General features: G+C 36.1%; 1 protein-coding gene across 1 annotated transcript; it reads right to left on the bottom strand.

Annotated features, from left to right (window-relative positions):
- Positions 1-4453: 4453 nt before the first annotated feature.
- Positions 4454-12539, bottom strand: LOC102820108 (la-related protein 1B-like). The gene is made up of 6 exons (XM_006876105.1): positions 12341-12539; positions 9194-9354; positions 8489-8633; positions 7282-7391; positions 6091-6218; positions 4454-4699 (listed from the first exon to the last, which is right to left on the bottom strand). Exons 1-6 carry the CDS (start codon positions 12379-12381, stop codon positions 4454-4456), a joined length of 831 nt encoding a protein of 276 aa, XP_006876167.1. The 5' UTR covers positions 12382-12539.
- Positions 12540-12840: the final 301 nt, after the last annotated feature.

Below are 12840 nucleotides of genomic sequence, written 5' to 3'. Positions count from 1 at the left end.
TCCAGTTGACTGAAAATTGAGACATGGGCTGAGTTCATTTCCAGATCTGAAGGGCGTTAAGGGTCGTAGTATCAGGGGTTGTACCAGTCAGATTCAAACATTTTTAAAGATGACTTTTTTATTTCATAAAATTGAAAACTGCAAAATCAAATGAAGTGTGATTTCCTTCTAGAAACAATTTAATGTCTTTAGAGACATACAAATTATGAATTGGGCCAGTTCAATTTATAGTGATTGTTTTATTTTTTTTCCACTGAAAAACAGTACTTTAGTACGTTTGAGTTTTACACTTTATGATGCATATAAAATGTGCCCCCAAATGTACACACAATGTCAAACATACATAAAGAAATTAGAAAGCAAAGGGTTATTAGTAAAAAAGCTTCATATCAATCAGAAAATGGGGGGGGGGGTCACTCCAAAAGGAAAACATATAAGATACGATAAGCAATCTATAAATATATAAGTACAATGCAATTAATTACTTTTTATGGCTCTTCTTCCCATAGTCTTTGTAACTACTACCAAACAATTCTTTTTTTGATGGTGAGAAGGTGAGAGAAGATGCTGATTATATGATTCCATTGTGAGTGGTCATTAACAGGGTTTATTCTTATCAACAGAGAAAAGATTGAAGTTGTCAAGGACTTCATTCTTTTTGGATCAACTATCAACACGCATGGAAGCAGCAGTCAAGAAATCAAACGAAATATTGCATTAGGAAAATCTGCTGCACAAGACCTTTTTAAAGTGTTGAAGAGCAAAGATGTCAGCTTGAGGATTAAGGTGCGCCTGACCCAAGCCATGGTATTTTCAATAACCTCATATGCATGCGAAAGCTGGACAGTGAATAAGGAAGACCGTAGAAGAATTGATGTTTTTGAGTTATGGTGTTGAAGGAGAATATTGAAAGTGCCATGGGCTGCCCATAGAACCAACAGATCTGTGTTGGAAGAAGTGCAGCCAGAGTACACCTTGGAGGTCAAGTTGGCCAAACTTTGTCTCTCATACTTTGGACATATTGTCAGGAGGGACCAGTTGCTGGAGAAGGATATTATGTTTGGTAAGGTGGAGGGCCAGAGAAAAAGAGGAAGACCCCTAACAAGATGGATTGGCCAAGTGGCAGTATCAATGGGCTGAAATGTGGCAACAATAATGAGGTTGGCCCAGGATCGGGCAGTGTTTCGTTCTGCTGTGCATAAGGTTGCTATGAGTCGACACCAACTCGATGGCACCTAACAACATTTGTGATTACAAAAACTTAGAACTCTTAACAAGTATAAAATGAGCCATTTCAGAAGCAGGAGAGGAGAATCTCGCTATCATCAATGAAAAAGAGCCAGGAGTAGAATGTATCCTTTGGACTTGCGGTCCCTGTGTATTGAATCTCCTTGACCCAGGGCCATAGAGGAGCTCCAGCAGCAGAACCAAGAGCCAGAGCATGACACAGAGCAGTGGACTACTTGGTACATGGAGTAAAAAAAGCTGAGTGTCTTTGGACAGGAGGCTTGTTGCAGAGGGATGCCTCCAAGTACTTAACTGGGAAGCTAGAGTTGAGTGCCTTCAAGTTGAGGCTTATAGCAGAGTGCAGTGTCTTTTAGGTGCTTATCAGCAGAGGTCAAGGCAAGGGGCTGGCTGCAAGAAAGTCCTGTCTGTGGGCATGGCTGAGGAGAGGCTGTCCTGACTAGTAGAACTGCGCCCTGAGCATTTCTGATTCTGAATTGTAACCTGTTAAATTCCCAAGTAAACCCCGTAATTGTTGAGTATTGTTTCTGAGTTCTGTGTGGTCACTGCTGTGAAGTAGAGAATGCTGTGAAGTAGAGAATGAGAATTGTGTCCGAATTGGTAAAGATGGCAGAAGGCTGGCAGCATATCTGACCTCAGCCTCACAGGAATTAGCCAAGGGTTGATGACAATGGTGATTCTTCTCCTCCCCTCTGGTGAAGCCAGAGGAGGCCAGATGCCACCACAATGTACTATCTACAAATAATATAGTTAACAAACATTAAAAATGACTACTTATTAGTAACCTGATTATAATACTGGCATTAATAGTGAGATTAATATATATTTTGCTTCTGAATCTTACAGAGAAATATCTGCAATAACTGATACAGGAGAAGAGGTAGTGAAGTAGATGCCGCTGGTTGAAAGTATCAAGTGTGCAACCTGTCTAGAAGGTGTTAAATGGTGTACACTTATTTAGAATTTCAACTAAGATATAATCCCAAACTTAAATACAAAAACTAACCTATGCGGATACTAGAAATCAAATTATTGTTTATAAGCTAAACAACAGGGGACTAAACAAACTACAGTGCATCCATATGGTGAACACTTAGACAGTTATTCAAAGTTACAGTGTAGGTCGCCATGAGTTAGAATCTACTTAACAACTTAACAGCAACTAACAACAACAGAAATATTAATGACATCAGAAAATGTTCACCTCTGTTTTGGGAGGGGGGGGAAGTAGGTTGCAACACTATATGCATAGCAGAATACCAATTTTGTTTTGCTTTGTTTTTCTTTTTTAAAATGTACTTTATTTCATGCTTTTCTGAATTTCCCAAGGTACATGTATTACTTTTATAAATCAAAATATAAAATTAATTTAATACATATCACAAAACTTAATCCATTATAAAACACACAATATTCCAATTAAATTTACACTTGCATATTTATGAGTAAAAATAATCTTGAGTTAAAGATGGGTTTCAGATGTATCTGCTTGACACAAAAAAAGTATTGAGAAAATTTTTTTTAGATCATTTCAAGAGACCACTTAAAGTTAATAGTGCACAGAATACAAATGACATGGTTTAGAAAAGCCAGCACAACATAGCTACTTAAACTCCTGGTGTGGCACTGTAGAATGAGCACTGGACTGCGAACCACAGGTTAGCAGTTCAATCCCACCAGCTGCTCCTGGAAAACACTAGGCAGGGTAGCTATGAGTCTGAACCGACTTGACAGCACTTAACAATGACAACAATATAGCTACTTAAGAAAACATATAAAAAATTATTCTAATCCATTAGTAGTTTTGTATCCCCTTTGCACCACCTCTAAGTAAAATTTATTTTCGATATTCAAAATTTATGATTTCCTAGAATTAAAGCATCAAAATGAACACCAAATAGTAAAAATTATAAAACTGCATATTATCATTTGTGCATGGGAAATAACCAAATGACAATCTTCTATTTACTAATGAGTAGCCCATTTATCCAAAGAAGATTGTATGCATTTGAATGCTATTTTTCAGAACATGGCATCCATTCACAGCACTCAAAACGAAAAGAAAGTTGGTATATTAAAGCTAGCTTCTCTGTCAATACAAGAAAACAGGTGAATCCATGTGTGCTAAATAAAAATACATGTAGGTTTGTAACTGAAACTTTGTTCACAAAATACGTGGTCTTCTACATTCTAAACCAAAAAAAATTAAAAATCAATTCAAATAATTCAGAATAAGTGCTTTATTGTTTTTTTCAATTCCCACAAAATGGAAACTTATCATTTACATTAGAAATAAACTTGCTATAACTCTTAAAAACACTTTATGAGCATAAAATAAATTTCAATGAAATAAAAAGGCAAAACTACTCTTTTTAAATGGAAGATAATCTGACTGTTTGTGACACACCCACTTGTAGAAGTACAAACAGCAGATGCATTCCACACAGCGCAAGAGTTCATTAATTTAGGACAACATTCTAACCAACCACAATCCAGTTTTCAATTACTTGTGCACATTTCTATCGAATCACAAAAGTAAACTTCTCCTGTGCAGAAAACTTCACTCCAACACAGTAACTACATAAATCATGAGGGCAGGGCAAAAAAAAATCAAAACCCAGCATTTAGAATGCAAATACTTCAAGGTAACTGCAATATTACTATATATTTTTACTTTTGTGAAAGAAGAAAAAAAACTTCCTTTAGACTATATGCTTAAAAGAAAAGTAAACTTATTTCATATTCTTTTTCTGAATTTAAAAATATATATACACGTCATCTTCCTTTACATATGATAAGTTCAAATATGAGTTGATAGTGGGTGATTTGGATTCTTCTAAGAAAGCTCTATAGAAGAGATAATGCAACGTACTAGATCTTCTTTAAGAAGGATGAGCTGAAATGTCAGACATTCCTTGGGCTGTTTTTTTGATATACTCAAGGAACACTGTTCTTATAAACAAGTTTTGAAAAAGAAATACTGAGATCAAAATACATTACTGGAGGATTTCTATAAAGGACCCCCCAAAACTATCCTTGTTTGCAAAAATCAGGGAAAACGTTTTTAGAATTTATATTGCTAGAAAAAAGGCTACCACTTATCTTCCTTTTTCTTTTTTCTGATTCTCACAATTAAGCATCAAATGATTTTCCCAAATAAATACTGATGTAAATGTTGATTTCAAGGGCAAACAACTTTCACAAGAGTCTATTTCTCAGGCATTTCACCATTTGTTGAAACTGAAGTAGCACTGTTCTGGTGTAAATTGTCAATGGACTCCTGTGAAGTATTTCTTCTGCGAGAGTTTATTGGGATCTGAAGCTGACTGGCAGGTGTAGGCTTAGCAGCATTTGGCGGCTTTGTGGAGGAATTAGATGGAGGTCTATGACGACTACTCTCCTCACCAGAAGTAGATGAATGTCTTTTTCTTCCAAATTCTTCATTAATAGGGGGCTGCAAATCATGAAACACAACACAATTGTCATTTTACTTTTTTTCCTCCCTCCATAAGCTAAAGGCCAGGCTTTCCCAACGAAGAGGGAAACCACGCTGATGCTTCAGTAGATTTTTTATTAGTATAATACAAATTTAAGAGCAATTTAAGATATTTGGGCATAACTTTCCTACCCAACTAAATCTGCCCATGCCCACTAGTACTTGTGCATTCTATTTCACTTGCTACATTTTAAAGCTTCTTTATGTATGGGGGGCTTGACTACATAGTAGAGTATAACAATGGAAGGTGTGTTTCTTGCTTCCAAAAAAAATGTTTCAGAAAGACTCTTTTCCCTCTTACTAAACCTCTGTTAATGCAAAATACTTAGAACTACAGTTCTGTCCTTGATGCTAAACTCCTATCCTAAGCTTGCTTCAATGTAGGAATGTTTAAATAACACGTAAGTGAAAACAATAGGGGTGGTGGTGCTGGAAAACATACCAAGTCAAATAACCTTCATCAAGTTTGAAGGTTTACTTAGGATTCCTAGTACAAGGACAATATCATTGATAGTACTAAATTTAAACATCTCTCAAACAAATCTCCATAAAGCTCACATGTTCCCTCAATCTTACAAGGTGGAATGTAGGCAGTGGAAAATTACCCTAAATTTAAAACAAAAAACTCCAGTTCCAGAGATTTAAGAACCCTTTTTTTTTTTTTTTTTTTTACAGCTTTTTTTGTGAATTGAGTGATAGTTTACACAAGAGAACATCTGTTTTGCACTCAACAAATCCTATTTTGTTTCATTTAAATGATTACAATCCCCTTCATGGGACCCTGATTAACAAACAGTATTTGCCTCTATTCACTCTTTTTTAAAAATGTACACAAAAACATGCAGGAATGTATAATCATTTAAATAACCAAAGGGCACATTTTGTAAGCCAGCCTCCTGCTGGCCAACACAAAGCCTTTCTCTTTCCATGAGTCTAGAGTTCTCAGCTCTGCATTTCCTCTGCACAGGCCACTGTATTGATTGGACCTTTCTTTTGAGACTCAGACAAGTGTATTATGATCTGAACTTGTCTGCAGCCTTCCACTGATAGCAGAGACATGTTTTAACAGGTTTTTTTTAGGACACACCTGTGTATGTGTGAACTAGAACAACCATAGCAATATTTTTTTACTTACCCTTGTATATAAGATGTTAATATCTGGGGAGTCTAGGTAACAAATTATGCTACTTTTTACGTATTTTGTTTTTTGTTGTTGTTGTTTTTCAGCACCTGCTTTTAAGTTTGATATTATTTCTCAACAAAAAGTTAAAAAATATAATTAAGTCATTGATAGAAGAACAAACATAAGGATGGTAAAAAAAATTGCAGAAGAAAGGACTTAAACTTACATCAACGCGGAAGTCTTCTAACCTCTTAAAACTATAGAGGTATTCCTGAAGTTTTGGGTCAATAGACTGCGTGTTAGATTGAGAATATTTCAGATAAGCCCAAAACTTTTCTAGTCCATACAGCTGACCTAATAACAAAGGAAAATATATAACATAAGTTATACAGAAAAATTTTTAAGTGATTCCCATTGAATATGCTCCTACTAGCCATTTGGATAAACCATTTCCAGTTTACATTTTATCTACATCTTGTGAATATGATGTCATGAATTACTAATAATGGCAACTAACATTGTAAAAAAATTAACAAATTGAATAATATACATCTCTAATCAGATAGGTGTTCTTGTGCATATTTTACAGAAGACAAAATTGAATTTACCAATGTGAAACTTATGCAAGATCACACAATTCCTAAGTAAAGTGAAACCTGTGAGAACTAGAACTACATGGGGCTGCCTTGTTTTTCTGGGTCTTGTCAGTTTTCCACCTTTGACATGGTGCAATCTTTCCTCTTTCTATTGCTCTCTATTCACGGAAAACTTTTTCCTGTTCTGGCAGGTTTCTACCTTAGGAACAGCTCCAGGTTTCATGGGTTTTACTGTAGCAGAAATGGGATGCAGATCTAGGATCTGGCTCAGTTTAGCCTATAGTTTTAATCCCTGGGTTATGCCACCTTTCCAAGCATACCTGCAGACACTACATAGCATTTTAATGTACTATAACACCAGTGAGCAGCCATGTTTCTCATGGAAACCATGACAAAATACACTTCCATAAAGGACACTCTTCAAATTTCAAAGCACCTCACAGAAAGAGCACTTTTACTATATAGTATTACTATCCTTTATCAAAAGGTGCTCTGGTAACATAATGGTTAGGAATTGGGCTGCTAATCTCAAGGTCAGCAGTTCGAAACTACCAGCAGTTCTGCAGGAGAAAGATGAGGCTTTCTGCTCCTGAAAGGATTTACAGACTCAGAAACCTTATGTAGGGTCGCTATGGGTTGGAAATCAACTCGACAGCACTTAACAACAACAACAACAACAATCCTTTATCAATAACTGTTAATAGTGGTGTGAAGGTCTTAAATGGTTTGCCCTGAAGAGAAAAGTTATGAATTCCCTCCCTATTTATTGATAGACTTAGGTTTATAATTCCTAAAGAGCGTAGTTTTGTTTTTGTTTTTACCAGATTCATAATCTTTTTTGGTTTCTTCTTGAAAATCCTTAAAAATTTCTTGTCTGAATTTTTTTTCCAGTCCATAGCTATAAAACCTGAACAGACATTCTAACCCATACCTGTGGAAAATAAAGAAAAGATTTATAATCAAAGTTTTACTGTGATAATGTAACATCTCGTTATTAGCAACACAGTACAAATAATCCCGAATAAAAGCTAAGTTTTTGAAATGTATGTAATTTTTAAAGTGTTGATATCTTTAGTAGGGGTAGTGTTTAGTAATCCATAGCTGGCTTTGCTATATTTGTTGACTTGGCCCTACTTTCACCTTATGAAAATATAGGGAACCTGCAGAACAGCTAGAAGATGGCTTTTTTGGAAAGAGAAATTCTCTCTTCGTATTATTTCTGAAGAACTGGTCAAAAGACTGAATACAAAATTAGAAATGTTTCAGATATTTTCCAAACCAATGCTTATAATGATATTTGAATACGGTATTAAATACTCTTGAACATAACCTTTATTCTAGATAAAAATTATCCACATTCTTTTGGCCTGGATCCAGGTGTGGTTGGGCCATTCAGTTATAATAAGACAAATTTTCTTCTTGTTGTTGTTAAGTGCTGTTGAGTAAGTGCATAACTCTAATTTCACCCCTCCTAAGTGACTTACTTGCTTTTGTATATAGTAAGATTAATAGCAGATATTTTGCTAAAAGACTTGTAAGCACTAGGTATATCAGATACTACTTCTTGGGTAAAGCCATCTTCCTTCAAAGGTTCATGAGTCATAAGAACACTTCTCCTCTTTTTCTAAGTTCACTTGCTTTGCATAAAGTCAAAGTTGCAAGCTAGCGTAGGTAGGAGGCCATGTGGCAGGAACTGAAGTTTAGTATTAATAGTCACATAAGTGAACTTGAAGAAAGGATCCTTAAGCCTGAGCCAAGTCTTCAAAGACTGCAGTCCACTACCTTGACTACAAGCTCATGAGAGACATTGAGGCAGAACAACCCAGCAATCCTCAAGAATCATATAAATAAATGTTTGTTGTTCTAAGCTGCTAAGTTTTGGAGTAATCTTCTATGCAGTAATATAGTCCTCCCTCCTATTATCTTGTGCTAGTTTCACAATTCAAAACCAAGATCTTTCATTACTAGTTTTATTATTATCTTTTTAAAAACTCCTTTCAAGTATAAAAATGTGAGAAAATATTTGACCTGTAATTTTCTTTTGCATCTTCCCAAGCGAGTTGTCTAAATTCTTCATACATTTTTTTATTGAAGTGATCTCTGAGGAAAAAGGACCAGAAACGAAAGAGGGTATTCATTTCTTGGGATTGGCCAATTCCCAAGCGTTTTCTATCTGGAGAAAATTTTTAAAAAAGTAAAACATTATTTTTATAAAGCAGATTTTTTAAGACTAAAAAAATTGACATTTTACAGTTTAAAATGAAGAAAGCTGAAACACATTATTTCTCAAGATGTATTTAGGCTTTTTTTTCCTAAGTAGAAGAAAAATGTTAATCTGACTCATTGGTCAGATTTTAGGACAAAAATTTACTTTAGAGTAAAACATTAAATTGCAAACAATGAAGAATATGCCAAATTTTATTTCTCAATATGTGTAGGATACAAAACACATCAATAAAGAATATATGTGGCGCTGTGGTTAATGTGCCAGACTGAAAAGCCATTTGAACTGCAAGGTAGGTGGTTCAAGCTCACCAGCTGCTCCTTGGAAACCCTATACAGGGCCGCTATGGGTCAGAATTGACTCGACAGCACTTGACAACAACAACATATACATACTTTACGTTTAGTGATTACAAGAAAAGAACATATTATGCTGATATTAAATAATTTGAATTTCTTACAGTCACATTTTAATTTTAAATATAGCTAAGTAAACAGTAGGCATCATACCACTTAGGCATCTTCGACGATACTTGTGGTATACTTGTTGGGTAAAACCATTTTCCTTCAAAAGTTCATGAGAAGGATGCTGGAACTTTGGGAACGAATGAGGCGTACATCCATAACTTCCTGCTAGTGGGGTACTTTCTGAAGGTGAAGTATTTGAACTGCTGTTTGAGGAGAAAAAACAAAAAAGCCTCTAAAGAGAAATATCAGGAACCAAATGTTTAAACCAATTGTTGTTGTTAAGTGCCATCGAGTTGGTTCTGACTCATAGTGACCCTGAATAGGGTTTCCAAGGAGCATATGGTGGGTTTGAATCACTGACTTTGTGGTTAGTATTCCAGTGCTTATGCAACAACGCCAATACTAATCCTTCCCCCCACCACCACTCCCAATTACAGGGAGCCTAGTGTGGCGCTGTGGGTTAATACACCAGACTGCAAAGCCATTTGAACTGCATGATCGGTGGTTCAAGCTCACCAGCTGCTCCTCGGAAACTCTATACAGGGTCGTTATGGGTCAGAATTGACTCGAAGGCACTTAACAACAACAACAAGCAATGGAAAGTCCCTAAAACTTTCCTAAATTAAGACATACAGATATAGATACGGAGTGCTATTTATGTTCAATACATAGGTAAAATCAGAAGTTGATAAAAAAAAAAAATGGGCATAAATTGTACAACTAAAACAATAGTTTATTAATCTTCATGATTCATTATTCATATGATGGTGGTATACTATTGAGTCATTTCTGACTCACAGCAGCCCTGTATAGAGTTTCCAAGGCTGTAAAACTCTACGGGAGTAGAAAGTTTTATCTTTCTCCCTTGGAGCACCTGGTAGATTGGAACTGCTGACCCATATAGTGGATATTAATTTGTGGTTTGTGTGCTGTTCATTTAATTATAGTACTGGGAAACTCTTTCATTTTCTTATATTGAGTAATTAAATTAATGATGTAAATTGAATAAATAGAAATGAGAGATAGTCTGGCACAAAGATAAAAGCTGTGTGATATAATTATCCCAACCACATACAAGCAATTCTAATTCTCTAAATCAACTCCACAATGCTTCCAGAATCTGTCTCTTGCTTTTCATTTACATGCAATTACTCAAGTCAAGGCTATCCTCCTCTTTCACTAGAAATAATTGGGTTCTTCCTTTTCCCAATCTCCTTCTATTTTGCCACCAAAGTGATCTTGCTAAGTCATTGATCTAAATCAGTGGTTCTCACAATGTGTTCTGTGAAACCTAGAGGGTTTCTAAGAACCTTTCAGCAAGTCTCAAGATTAAAACTGTTTTCATACTAAGACATTTGTCCTTGTCATTGTGTTGACATTTCTTCTACCGATATAAAGCAATGGCGTATGATATAAAACATTGGTGGTGTAAGTCAAGACATTCACTAATTCACTCACTACCATTGAGTCAATTCTGACTCATAGCAACAAGACAGTGGCACCAAATTGTATTTACTAGTAATTGTATTCTTCACAGCCACACATTTGCAATTCAAACAAAGCTAGGTTCACCTTAAGGACATCCTTGACGAAGCAGAAAAAGTGGCTTTAGGAAATTTCAAAAGTACATGCCTTTTTGTGTGTAACAAAAATAACACTTTTGTGGCATATCAAAGTAAGATGGTTAGCTTAAAGAAAAACATTTGTGTGATAAAGGTGAGCTAAACTAGTAGCTATATTCATGGAACACTATCTTTATTTGAAAGAACAACTAGCTCAAAGGATGTTTCGTTGTTAAGTGCTGCCAAGTCAGTTCTGACTCATAGTGACACTATGTACAACTGAAAGGCAAACTACTCGCTTCTACTCATTCTCACAACTTTTGGTACATTTGAATCCATTGCCACTGTGTAAATCCATCTTCTAGGGGTCTTCCTCATTTTAGCTGACTCTCACTTTTCCAGACATGATGTCCTCCTTCAGAGACTGGTCCCACCTAATAACAGATTCAAAGTACAAGAGACCAAGTCTAACCATCCAAGCTTCTAAGGAGTATTCTGACTGACTTCTTCCAAGATAGATTTGTTAGTTGTGGCAGCCCATGGTACTTTCAATATTCTTTGCCAATACCATAATCAAATGCATGGATTCTTCCTTCACGCCCTCTGGATCTAGGCTCCCTCTTGAAAGCTTGTAAGCCAGTCACTTCTTGCCTTTGCAGACACCCCATTTTGGGTAGCCAATGTCCAAGTGGCCCATCCCTGTCTACTCTGTGTGTGGAGGGGTGGGAATGATCCTTGCTGTAAGGATTTGTTCCCTCTTTTGAGCTACTGCATCAATACGTGTAGGTCAAGTTCATCATATTGTATCAAATTACTCTTTTTTCCCTCTTTTTTCTTCTTCTGGTTGAGCTCTGATCCAGTCACTGAAGCCAGGTCAAGTGGGTATTATCTGCAAGCGTGGGTGTTCTTGTGCACATACTCTCTCTTCTTATCAGCTGGGTGCTTCACTCTCCACTCTAGTCCTCTGTGGCTATGTCACTGACTCTGGGCCCAACAGTCCCCAGGTCTTGCCACACTGCTGGCCAACCAGGTCTTCACCTGGGTTCACAGAAGTCTACTGAACATTGTAGGGCTTAGCTCGCCGCTTCATTGCTGTTTTTCCCTCACTTCCCCTTATCGGTGATAAGCGTGGTGGTCACCAATCAAAGCGTGTATTCCCATTGACTATTAGTCTTGGAAAGGGGTTTACACTGAGGAGACCCAACCACTTGCTTTGATGTCTCCTGGGCAAGCAACTTGCTTGTTCTTGTAGTAACAGTCGGTCTGCCTATGTTGTTTTATATTTTTCCTGTAGGTCTTTCTTTCAAGAAGTATCTTCTGTTCTTCTAGCCACTACAGGCTGGCCTGCTTGTCCTTTCAAGTGGAAATTTCCCATCTCTGAAGATCTGGATGTGGTTCAGGCTTCCACCTATAGTCTTATGAAATGCAGAGGCTCCGCAGGAAGCCTCCTTCACTGGGCACATTGTAGCCCCCATAATAGCCATCTTACTGAATTAATCGCTTAATATACTTGTAAAACGTATCCTTTTTTTTCCCTTAAAAAATTTTTATTTTCCAATAATTTCTAACATATTAACTTTCAAATAAATTACAAATTAAGAGCAAAACAATTTAACAAATAAAATACCTGACAGAGGATGTTCTTGTCCCATGATCTCTGGAGTCCATTACCCAACCAACATGACACTCTAGAGGGGGATTTGTACTATGCCGTGTTTTTCTTTTTCTTGGACTCTAAAACAAAAGAAGTCAAACATTGCAATTACTTTCAGTAGTGTGAACTTCACAAGTAAGTTAAAACCCTCTGAGTATAAACCAACTCAAACATCTTCAAACTGTGGATGACACATTATGAAATCATGTGAAGTCACAAAACTCAAACATGTTGCATATAAGCTACAAAACTTAACAAACAAGTCTCAGTTTGTATACAAGGATTAAAGGAAATGTATCTTAGTAAGATTCTTCATTATATATGTTAATTGACTTTAATTATGCTACGTTATTATAAAGAAATTATTTCGTACCCTGAGAAAATACCTCTAAGGTAAAACATCATCTTTAAATGAATTCATACAGTCTAACAATATATATATATATATATAGATAGATAGATAGATAGATAGA

Source organism: Chrysochloris asiatica, unplaced genomic scaffold (assembly GCF_000296735.1).
Source record: "Chrysochloris asiatica unplaced genomic scaffold, ChrAsi1.0 scaffold00353, whole genome shotgun sequence".
NCBI lineage: Eukaryota > Metazoa > Chordata > Mammalia > Afrosoricida > Chrysochloridae > Chrysochloris > Chrysochloris asiatica.
Note: the sequence above shows the minus strand (reverse complement) of the source record. Positions and strands in the feature narration are given on the sequence as shown.